This window comes from Telopea speciosissima, chromosome 6 (genome assembly GCF_018873765.1).
Source record: "Telopea speciosissima isolate NSW1024214 ecotype Mountain lineage chromosome 6, Tspe_v1, whole genome shotgun sequence".
NCBI lineage: Eukaryota > Viridiplantae > Streptophyta > Magnoliopsida > Proteales > Proteaceae > Telopea > Telopea speciosissima.
Genome location: NC_057921.1, coordinates 16,161,583 through 16,173,628, shown reverse-complemented (window position 1 = coordinate 16,173,628; position 12,046 = coordinate 16,161,583). Strand labels below are relative to the sequence as shown.

Here is a 12,046-nt window from a genome sequence, read left to right as displayed (position 1 = left end):
AAGATTCACTGAACATTTAGATTTGACTCTGTTGTGTTATATAATTCTGCATTTGATATCTTCTGTAGGTAATAATAATTGACGAGGTGCTGAAGTTCTTTTCAAGAAATCCCAAAGGTATATTTTATTCTATTGCATTGTGCGTGCCATGTTAAGGATTAGCCAATGCAAATTGTTTTGCAATGTGGACTGGATCAAGATTGATTGTGACTTGTCGAACCTCAGATACATCTTTGTGTGGGTGTGTGTGATGGGCTTGCAAAATGGTATGTGATTTGCTTTTTCATTAATCAATTTATGTCATTCAGCTTTATCTGCTCATATTTGGTGTATGATTGGCAAGTCTTTAATCATTTTACTTGGTTCATTTTGTTCGAGTTCTAATTTTAGACATTTTCTATTGAAATACCATAAAAAATTTTGGGGAATCACTTGCATGCTAAAATACTGGATGTCATTTTCCGGAAAAAGTGGTTACTTCTTGGTCCATGATACAATTGCTACCCATGAAGAACACCAACCCCATCATGTGGATGGGTGGATTCTTTTCCTCATTGAACCATGCCTATATATCCTTCCTTGTCATGCATCATTGAGGAAAAAAAAGGGATAAAACAAAGGAATAGGATCTTGTGGCAAAGAAAAATGCACTAGTCAGCTCCAAGTATAGTACTCTTGAGGTTTGTTATGATTTTTTTTATAGGTAATCAAAAAATGGGATGAAACAAAGGAATAGAATTCAAACAAACTAGCCTCTGCTACTGTTTCTGTTTCATCTCTATGTTATGTTGGATCTGTAAGTTCCGTCCATTTCACCAAATAATAAGCTATCCTCTACTACTGTTTCTGTTTCACCTTTATTGGTTGTGACTTTGAACAATTCTATGACTTGGCCGGTTGGATATGGTTTGCCACTTCTTAGTGTTCTTCTAAATACTGACTACTTTTTCAGTTTCTTAGCATAATTGTATGAGGGGTCTTCTGGATTCAAGTTATACTAAGATACATTAGAGACTGTCAATTCTAATTCTCATGTCAGCATGTTATGTGCTTAGACACACAACATCAAATTTGTCTAGAGAAATAAGTTATATTATGCCGTAGGAAACTGTGTTATGGAGAACATATAAGTATAGACTTCAAATCTAGCTATAAATTAGGTTTGTCAATCCCCCTTTCTCTCTCTCAATTCTTGAATATTTTCTGTTCAGTAGACAATATCCATAGGTTCTATTTGTGCTTTTGTGAAAATGTGTGTTCATGGCTCTCCCTCTTTGGTGCTTTTCTAATATTTGATTTGATTATGATGAAACAGTGCAATTTGTTTCCTCATACGCCATGAGAAAGTCTCATTTTATGAATGGATCAGTAAGGTCTTTAAAATGGGTCAGGTGGTGGAGTAATGATTGGACACCATCCACGTAGTTTCTTGGGGATGAAAACATGGTGTCCTATGCTCCAACATCTACGGTAATTTCAATCTGAATTTCATACTTTTCTCTTGGCTTACTAACTTATTATTCTTATAATAATATGGAGATGTTGATGAGGTAATGGATAGTCTTTTCTTCTTCTGTAAATTGGTCTGGATGTTTTTAAATGAGTAACTTTCCGTGGAGCAAACTTCACTTGATGGCATAGAGTTGCTCATGGTTCTTTCCCAATAATTACTCTTCCTTTCATTCTAATTCTCATTTAGTATATTGCACTCCCCAATGCAACTCTAGGGTACATGGAAATTTGTTTGATTCATACATGCTAATTTTTTTTTTTTTAATGTTCTAGAAACTCCTGAAACAAGCAGAGATAGGTGTTGTAGTGTGGTGTGAAACTTTGCATGGCAGTTCAGTTGTGAAGAAGTTGTTTCATGGAACAAATATTATAAAGAACACGGCTTCTTTCTCCACACTATTTATTTTTAATTGTTGTTTTGTATTATTTTCTTTTCACTTTCGAATAAATGTGTCTATATGTTTCTTGTTAGGTCAATGTTTCTTGTTAGGTCAATTTACATTGCTGCAGAGTTATATGAGATGAGAGAGAGGAAGGTCAGAGAAGGAGAATAGAAAAACAACGAGCATTTTCAGCCAAGGGAGTAGAAGTTTTCTAGGTTCTTTGACTTTATTATCTTTTTCTAACTCAGGTAAGGACCGTACTCCATTTGGTTTAGGATTTCCTTTGTTCTCTTTTCAAACTTGGGTATTTTTGGAACTCTATTTTCAACCTTAAAGATTTAGCTGTTAGCATTGTTTTTTTCATGGTAGTTTAGGCATGTTTTTGGTTGAAATTGGATATAGATGATGTACTGAAAATCTGACCATGCTTCTTAGCTGAAAGTTAGCAGAAGTGTGTCTGCAGCAGTTCTTTTTTAGTTTGTTCTTTTGGGGATATCATCATAAGATATGATTGAACTATACAGTAACATAGAGATGGTGTATCAATCATTGTAAATTCTTCTTCTTTGTTCTCTATGATACTTTATGCCGATATGAGATGATAAAATTGGTACATGGTTATATTGCTACAGGTACTGCCTATTGCGAGTTTGATTTCAAATTAGACACTTTTTCGATATGATCGAGCTAATAAAGATTGGTACATGGTTATATTGCTGCAGGTAATGTCCATTTGAATACTAATGTCAATGAGCTATTGCTAAATTTTGTGTGTTTACTGGAGTTGCTTGGTGATTTAAAGCACTCATTGTCTAAGGTGTTCATTGATTGAAGACAAAGAGAGCAAAGTACATACATTGTTTATTTTGTTTTTGAATTTTATTAATTTGTCATAGGTTGTGTCCTTTGGGGTAAGGTAGACTAAATGTAATTAAGTTTCAAACGGTCATTTATACAGGTAAACTTAAACTATTTTGAATCCAATCATTATTTCATTGTTTTTAAGGATGAATGTTCTCTTCTTTTTTTTTTTTTGGTGAGTTTTATCTCTCTTCACATCAAAAGGTTAAAGAATAAGATAACGGAATAGGTTAAAGGATTTGCACCACAAAAATAACAGGTTAAAGGATTAGGTAAATAAATTTTTTTTTAAAAAAATACTATATGTATCGGTGTTTCTTATTAAATGCAGCTAATTATATACCTTTTACCGGCGTTTATACACAAGTGTCACTAAATAAATACCTCTAATTACCATTTTGTTGGACTACACATTTTCCCGATGTTTATATATAAACGTCGCTAAATCCAAAACTTATCCTGACGTTATCACATAAACGCTGTTAAAAATGGAGTTACACAGGCATATGTAAAAAATGCTGCGACAAATTACCAGCGGTACATTTCACGGCATTTGTGCAGCACAAACAAAAACGTCGTTATAAACTTTTGGCGGCGTTTTTTAAAAGTTTTAGCGGCATTTATAAACGCCGCCGTAGACCTTTTTTCTTGTAAGCAGCCCAGCCCGCAAGTCAGCAGCAGCCTGCGCACAGGCCACGTGCGCAGCCCATGCGCTGGCTGCTGCAAGGGCCTCTCATGGGCGTGCGCAAAGGCCAGGGCAGGGAGAGAGGGGGGCGTGCTTAGAGGCTCGGCAGTGTGCGTTCCCCCCCCCCCCCCCCCCGAATATAATCATGATCAAAATTTTTTTTAAAATATTATCATCAACCCCACTAGGATATCATGCTTTCAATAATTGGAAAAATAAAACAAACACAAATCCATCATCACATGGGCAAGTTGTTAAATCTTAACAACCTTGTAACTACCTATGTGCACATGGGAAGGTTGTTACAATAACCACATAACCACCCATGTGCAAATTCAATCAATAATTTGAAACTTGCTTCCCATACATGATAATTACATTAAACAATTAATTATTTTATATTCATGGGTGAGAAAGGTGGTTCTGATATCACACTGTAGGTTAAACTATGGTCTTGGGATCAAGTCATAGTTCCCCTGGGAAACCAATTATAAATCAATTAGGGTATTGCATGCCCTGGGTTAGCCCATGGTTGCCCACGGGTGCCCTATTTAAATTTCAGGGTTTCCCATGGTCGCCCATGGGAACCCTAGTGCATCCCAATTAGGGTTTGGTTTGATAAACTAATGCCCTGCCCTTCTCTTTTATGTCCCATGCAATTATAGAACCCAAAAGAGATGGAGAAATTCATCTCTAATCCATCACATGGAAAGAGGGATCCATCCCATACCCGAATGCGCAGTGGAAACAAATCGATTCGGGTTTCTTTCACATCCCATAAATAATCACTAATTAAAATCAAGAAGAATTAATAAAGAACTGCTAACCTGATGAGCCTCAAGTGTTGCTCCTCCAATAGACAGTGGTTCTTCCTCTAACGAGTACTCCAAGTAAACAGATCTGAACCTCCAATGGTGCAGCCAAGGTTCTTCAAGCCAATCCTAGATGCTCTTCAGTTCTTCCAGCACAGATTTGGGTTTCTCAAACCCTAACTCTCAATCACAGTAGAGAGAAACAAGAAGAAGAAGAGATCATAAGAGGGAGAGAGTGACCAAAACACATCCAAGAGGGGGCAGCCAGAAAACGTGGAGACTTGGCTCCCCCTCTGCGTTTTGGTCCCTATTTATAATAATGGGGTTTAATTAAATCCCTGGATGGATTTAGATAAAACTCTGTGAGAGTCTGACTCTCTCTCTCTTTGTTTGACAGTTCTGTTTAAACTCAAAGTGCTTCTAATAGGTGAAGAAGCAGAATCTAATAGAGAATGATGTAATTAGTTACTTTATTTAAATTGATGGATAAATACAATTAGCACCATATCCATTAATTAAATAAAGAACCAATTAATATAACAAATTCCAAATAACTCTGTACATGACAATAAATTATCATGTACAATCCCCCCCACTAATCAACACCATCATTATGAAATCTAGGGTATGTACACTTGTACTGCCAAACCCCATCATTATGGAATCTAGGGCATGTACACTTGTACTGCCAAACCCTATTTCATAGTACATGTCCATATAAGAGTGTCCGTGCATCTGATCGGGTCTCACAAAACTTGATAAAACACTTTGTTCAAATAATCATATATAATCTATTATTTTATGTAAAATAGATTGTGCAAAAATCATTTTCAAAACGGCACTGGATCCAGATTTCGATCCGACCATACACAGACAATCTCAATCTTGGTGTTTTCCAATCGGGCAATGGTGACCATGTTGAATAACTCCTTCACTCACAAAGTGTTAATGCATTCTCAGAACACCGGCTTTAATTCACTTGAGTCTCAGTCATTGATGATCCAAAAAATGCGATCACACTTTGCAACGACAAGGTTCCCTTAGGCAAATGGTGTCGTTGACACATATCTATTCCTGCCTACATTGGCAGTAATACATAAAGAAATCGACAAAGTAGATTCTTTGCTATACACACATCAATCATGTGAGCATTTGCATTCGTACCCTGACATCACATGTCTAGGCATACCCAATGCGACGATCATATGATAAGGGTGCCCAACCCAAACCCTAGTCGTGACTACCATTTTAAGTAAAACTTACGGACACATAATACTCAAAAAATTTATTTCGCATGTGACAATATTAAACCAAAAAATATAAAAATTCAATACAAAGTAAAACTGGATTAAACCGGATCGAACCGGGTTTGATGGACACACAAATCCAACAATAACAAGAAGTTCCCAATGTTTAATAACATCATAACATTGAATTGAAACTTTATGGGACAAAGTGTTCCAAGATATTATGAATGTTTTGACTTGGAACAACCAAGATATTATGAATGTTTTGACTTCAACTTGATGAGCGAAGAATATATTGATGTTACAACAATTAAAAGAGTGGATGATAATGCTGAAATAAAAGTAACAGCTGATACAAATTTGGCATGTTCCATGTTTCCAGAAGGTATTTTCCACACAATGCTGGTTCTTAAAGTAGAGTCCTTAGTCACTGGCATCCATAAGCAGTTTTGATGATGTGAATTTCCTTTTATACTGCAATTAATAAACAAGTTTGGCAGATCCATATGAATTGTTGAATAACCGCTCCCATCAAGAGCCTGCAGGAGAAAGATGCTTTACAGTTAGAGGAAGCTTCTGTTGTCAGAAGTGATTGAGATGGACACACCATTTTTCCATTCTAAACAAATAAACTAGACAGATAAAATACACTCTACCCTGAAATTTATTCGACTCTAGGAAGAATTTATATTGATGGATCCATATCGTATACTGTTCATGATACTTTCAGGAACTAATAATATCTTATACTTTCCTCTTTTTGTGCAGATTATCTTCTTTTAAGTAGTTCACTTGAACACCATTTCAATAATTTTATTTTTTTATTTTAAACAGAGACATTGAATTGAGATAGACCACTTGCAATGATAAGGAAGCAGAATCAGAAAGACAATTTTCTTGATGGTCTAGCAATAAAATTAGTTTTGGGATACCAAACAGTTAAAGAAGTATGCAGAAAGTTCATAAAATCTCACATCAGTAATGAGAGGACCATTTCAATATTATGATGTAGAGACCCCTGACACATCCAGGAGGAACTCAGGTTATTCCTCATGCTATATTCATCAGACTATCAAGAACAATAGTGTTGAAGTGTTGCAAACTCACCGGATATCGTGCATGTAATGGAAGCTCAATCTTCAACTCGATCCCTTCCTCATGTGTTGATAGAATGTTGTGACTAATGTTCATGTGAACCTCAACAACTGATTGGTTGGAAAGTGCAGAAGGTAATTCCAAATTTGTGTCTCCCAAAACGGCAACATTCTTGAAGACTGCAACAAGGCATTGTAACACATTAAGTGGCAGACAATCCCCACTTACCTTGCTTTAGAAATATGAGAAGATCCCTTACCTCCATGCTCAACAAGATGTTGTAACTCAAATGGATCTGCGAAAACTCCAGAGGGTAATCTTTCAATGATTATGGCATCACAAGAGTGAGTAGACAGCTCAGCTATGGCCCCTGGTTGGATATTAATTTTGATAGAGGAAATTAAATGGCGATGAGAACCTTCACCAATCAGATGACGCTGTAGTATTGACATCTTTAGCATAGAAGTAAGATCAGGTGGCAGCATTTTACAGGAGTCAAGGGGAAGTTTATGTGCTAAGAAATCATGGAAATCAGCATCCAGAAGGCTGTTATGTTTCTCAAAGTATGAATCCATAAGATATCTCCAAGAGTATCGCAAGGAGCTGGTAGTTTGGTCACTGTTGTTATCAACATTCAGATTACGCCCACTTACCTGAAATAATGAGGGTAATAGAATGGATAAAAGGTTAGAAGTGGATAAAGGAAATGAGTGAAAGTCACAAACGATACCCAACATCAAGAGAACAAACAAATTCAAAATGCAGCATATGAGTCTTCTTCTTGGTGATGATAAATATAAAAATGGATAGACAAAGACATTGAAGATTGTCATAGAGCATGCTGTCAGGATGGTCTACCAAATTGTAGCAGTATGACACACCCAAGTAACTGATTACTGCAACTCACCAATTTATGAGTCTGATAGAATGCATGTGATGCAATCCCGGGGTTCGGAAACCCTGTTTGAGTTTGCTATGGACCCACCCAAGTAATAGGAAACTCAAACCAAGAGCATTAATGGCAAATAGATTGAAGTTGCAAAAGGGGAGTGGCAATCTAGTAAATAACCAGAAGTTTTAAGGTGCTGCCTGGTAGACAGGATATAAAAGGGAGAAGTCTTTATTGAGTGAGGGTAAACTTGGTAGGGAAGCAAAATAAAGGACAAAACTGAATAAAGAAAGAAAGGGAGGGCAGTATAGTAAACAGACACGAGATTATCTAATGTGAGAGGAAGGTTGTCTTCAACCTTCAAACAGAGCTGGTTTTGTGAAAAACCAGCAGTCCGATGGCATGTGGAACTCTCTCATGTGAACCCCAATGGCTCTGAAATTTTAGGAGTTGAACAACTCAAGGACCTTGATTCCAACCAAGCACCACTCAAAATAGAGGCCAAAGATCAAAGAAAAACCTGCAAGGCTGCAACTCAGATCTGGCGGTAGAACAGAATACCAGATCCAAAATCTCACAGTAAAGAGATCAATGATCCAAGCTACACTACCAGAATCACCCCTTCATTTAAGAACACACCACCAATTTTTAGGACCAAAGGTTCACGAATGAGGAAGATTCAACTCCTCTCCCTCAGTCCAGTCTATTGCTCAAACAGAGTATAACCAGTAAATACAAAACTTTTCAAACAAAAGTGAGATAAGTATAGGAAGGAGAAAATAAAAATAAACAGCAGAATAGAGGTAAGGGTGTGGATCAACTGTACCTGAAAAGAGAGAGATAAAGAGAGAGAAGATCAAAGGGGAAGAAAAGGGAAGAAACAAGCTTGCACACTATAGCTGTTGCAGCAACTTAAAAATAGCTTCATTCCAGTCTATCTTTTTGTTCAATATTTATAAGCAGGGACTCCTACTCTCCTATGTAACTGTTTGCTACCGTTTCACCTAAAAGCTCGAACTCTTACGGAAGGGCAGCGTAAATGTATTCATCAACATTCCCCCGCACGTGCAGACCAAGATTCCATGGTCCTTGCTCATAAAACTCACGTGGCATTTCCTTCGCGCGGCAAAAAGGGAGAAGAAATGTCGGGAAAACTCTTCTGATGCACTTCCCAGGAGTAGATCTGATACCATGTTTGTTACTGTTTCACCTAAAAGCTCGAACTCTTAGGGTAGGGCAGCAAAATGTATACATCAACATAACTGACTATAGAAACTAAAATGAACAAGGAAACTAAATACAAACCTCTTATACATATCCAACTTCCCTACTATGAAAGATTGCAAAAATTTACTAATTGATCACAAGCCCCAAATTTCATGTGACTGCATCAGAATGATGTAATATAGTGCTACATATGTATGCAAATGAGTAATAAAATCTGCACTCCTATTTCAACAGGGGGTTTGGGTATCAGAAAGGCTTCTGTTAATAACTCTGCCCTTATTCTCAAGCTGGGATGGCGCTTAATCACCCAACCATCGCCTCTTTGGGCCAAGGTTCTCAAGGCGAAGTACCTAAAGTATTGAATAAACGGGGTTCTTGGTCCTGGAATAGCATAGCAAATTGTATTCCAACTCTTAGGCTCATCTCCTTCAGAATAATAGGGAATTGTAAAGATACTGCCTTTTGGAACGACCCTTGGATTCCATTTATCAAAGATTTCTCAGTTCCATCTACCCTCAATTTGAATCAGCGGCAAGACAAGGTAAGTTACTTCTAACCCTCAAATCATTGGGACTTTTCGTTGCTATCTACTTGCCTTCCAGATAATTGTCCTTAAAATTGGTTTAATTCCTTTATCTAATGATGAGGATCGGTGGTGGTGCACCCTTGCCAAGAATGGTATTTTCTCCACTAAACGTGCTGCTAATTTTATCAATCTCAATAATTTTCATTCAAAGAATAGGAAAACCAAGTGGTGGACTTTCTTTGGGAAATTGCCAATTTACCCTAAATTTAAGATTTTCTTTTGGCGTGTTTTAAATGCAGGAATACCAACCAGAGGAATTCTCTCAAAATTGATTCCAATCAACTCCGATTGTGTCATTTGTGGATCTTCTGTGGAAACAATCTGGCATATCCTACTCTCTTGTAGTTGGGCCAAACATATTTGGGCTGCTGGCCTGTTGGGTTTGAGAACGGATCAATTCTCATTCCTGTCTCTGCAGAATTTGAGCACAACTTTCTTATACCAACCACTCTTTAATCTGATTTTTTTCCCCTTTTCATCATAACCTGTTGTTTTCTATGGGACACTAGAAACAAGGTGCTATTTGGAAAAGCTAAGGTTTTTATTATTATTATTATTATTATTTTTTGATGTTTGGAAAAGATAAGGTTAACCTTTTTTTTTTGTTTTTTTGTTTTTTTTGTTTTTTTTTTAAGGGGTTAACCAAAAAGATAAGGTTAACCCCTTAAAGACTTTAAATCTAATTAATCGCTGTATTTTGGACCTAAAGCTTTCACCAGTTTTTCAAAACCTCCAAATTGACTCTATAGTCATTACCCAACCTCAATTTGAATCAATTAGGCTCCCACATACTGTTGTTCCTACTCTTCTATGTGCAGGAATCTTTCAATCTGGGATTGACTCATCAGCCTCGGTTTTTTGCTTAATGATACAGGGAAAGGTTTTTTGGACAGTACACCACCTTTTGGAGCTACATCTAACAGCAATTGTCAAAGGCAATGAGCAAGCAAAAGCTTTGGATCTTCACCTGGAAGAAATTTGGGTCTCAAACACAGATGTGCTTGGTCTTGTTCCATGCCCCATCAAAGATGTTTGGCCATGGACTCTTCTTCATTTTTGTTTTAAGATTAGCTCTATTATCCAGGATGGAACTGTTATTGCTAAATAGGTATAATTCTAACCTTGTGGTTGACCTATTTTGCTAACCAGGCAATCCTAGGTCAGAAAACTTTCCAGTTCTCAGACAGCTGTACATATTCCTCTTTGTGTTAATATATATTTTTCTTTTCATAAAAAAAAAAAAAAAAAAAAATTAATGAATTTTATAGTTCTTCAAGCTGAAGCTTACACTTAACCCTCTTCTTTAGTCCTTTGTAGGTTAGCAGGTGAAGAAAAATTCTAAATCTAAGTCTATAAGCTCAATATACAGACTTTACCAATTACATAAGCTGTTTCTAGTATTTACACTCTCATTCAAATAGAAGTTCAAGTAGAGAGAAAAGAACCAAAGTCTCGATTGAGAGAATACAGAAAGCCGATGGATTTACAATCAAATCTAGCCAACCATACTCTCAAGAAGCACAGTGAAAGGGCTGAAAACTTGCTTCGATGTTAGATCATATTCCAATTATGTAGTATTTCTTTAAACTGAATCAACAACCCCCAATTCAATTTTCACTTTACAATGACTACAACATTGTATTTCTTATTACACAATCAACGTGACAGCTTTGAGCTAACTGTGCCTAATATTAAAAGTCATTGTTCTGTGATTTGCTTATCCCATGCATCACCTTAAAATTTACAGTATTTTACAGCTTGTCAGTTCCCTCATCAATAAGAGAAGTAGCACCTACATTTCTACCCCTACATGACCAGAGTTTGAAGTGGGATTGGAAAGGAATGACAAAGTGAAAAATTATAGCATCCATTCATTCATCCATCCATCAACCGATAAATTGTTTAGAGAAAATGGAAAAAATGAACCAATAGGATTATCTATCCATAAGGATGATGATCATTTATATAAGCATTTTCCACCATCATAGGCTGTGAATTACAAACAGTAAATATGGATATTATCCAACTTTCTATTATCTTTTCTTTGTCATTAATACATAATTGAAGATATCTTCTTCTACATTGAAAAAACCTTTTGCTGTCAATGAATCAGATATCTTTAACACGTCAATGAAAAATAAAAGAGTCAAAGGACTTTATTTCCCACCATCGTAGCACAATACGAGAGATTGGAATTCTGTTGAAATTTATGGAGGCATTCTAAGAATGATCACCTTCTCCTGAACTGTATAAGGGCCTAAAGCAAAGAGTGTTCAACCAATATACAAAGTTCGAAGCACAACAACTTTTCAACATTTCCTCATAACACATCCGATTTTCAATAATTTTATTATTTAGATTATGAAATTCACTAAAATCAGTAGACCAATCCATTCTGAACTCCAACTATGTGGAGATGAAGTAGTAGAAGAAAAGGAAACTAATCATGTGTTTCAAAAACAGAACTGCAATTTACCACAATATTACAAGCGGCTCAAGCATAGATAAATACCTCAACTAATATAACCAAAGTAATCAGATAAGAGAAAATTAAAAGGCACTAATGCTAAAAGCTGTTGTTCTATCAGGGGAAACGCATCGGAGCAAGCAAACTAACCCACTTACATCGCTTGGAGATGAAGAACCAACACCAGTCAAAAACATAGCTGATTGCATAAGGAGCATCAGACACATATAAAATTGAATGGACTGTTGATTTTCCATGGAGTACCTGAAACAACAAAAATCC

At 36.4% G+C, this 12,046-nt stretch overlaps 1 protein-coding gene across 1 annotated transcript; it reads right to left on the bottom strand.

Annotated features, from left to right (window-relative positions):
- Window positions 1-5,748: 5,748 nt before the first annotated feature.
- On the bottom strand, window positions 5,749-12,046 carry LOC122664833 (phosphatidylinositol-glycan biosynthesis class X protein-like). The gene is made up of 4 exons (XM_043860838.1): window positions 11,923-12,046; window positions 6,855-7,248; window positions 6,608-6,774; window positions 5,749-6,039 (listed from the first exon to the last, which is right to left on the bottom strand). The coding sequence occupies exons 1-4, from the start codon at window positions 12,019-12,021 to the stop codon at window positions 5,755-5,757; spliced, it is 945 nt and encodes a 314-aa protein (XP_043716773.1). The 5' UTR covers window positions 12,022-12,046; the 3' UTR covers window positions 5,749-5,754.

Coding starts and splice junctions, on each gene's coding strand:
- LOC122664833 (XM_043860838.1), bottom strand. CDS start 12,021: ATGGAAAATCAACAGTCCATTCAATTTTATATGTGTCTGATGCTCCTT. Junction 7,249..11,922: donor GTTCTTCATCTCCAAGCGAT/GTAAGTGGGTTA, acceptor TCATTATTTCAG/GTAAGTGGGCGTAATCTGAA. Junction 6,040..6,607: donor CATTACATGCACGATATCCG/GTGAGTTTGCAA, acceptor TTTCTCCTGCAG/GCTCTTGATGGGAGCGGTTA.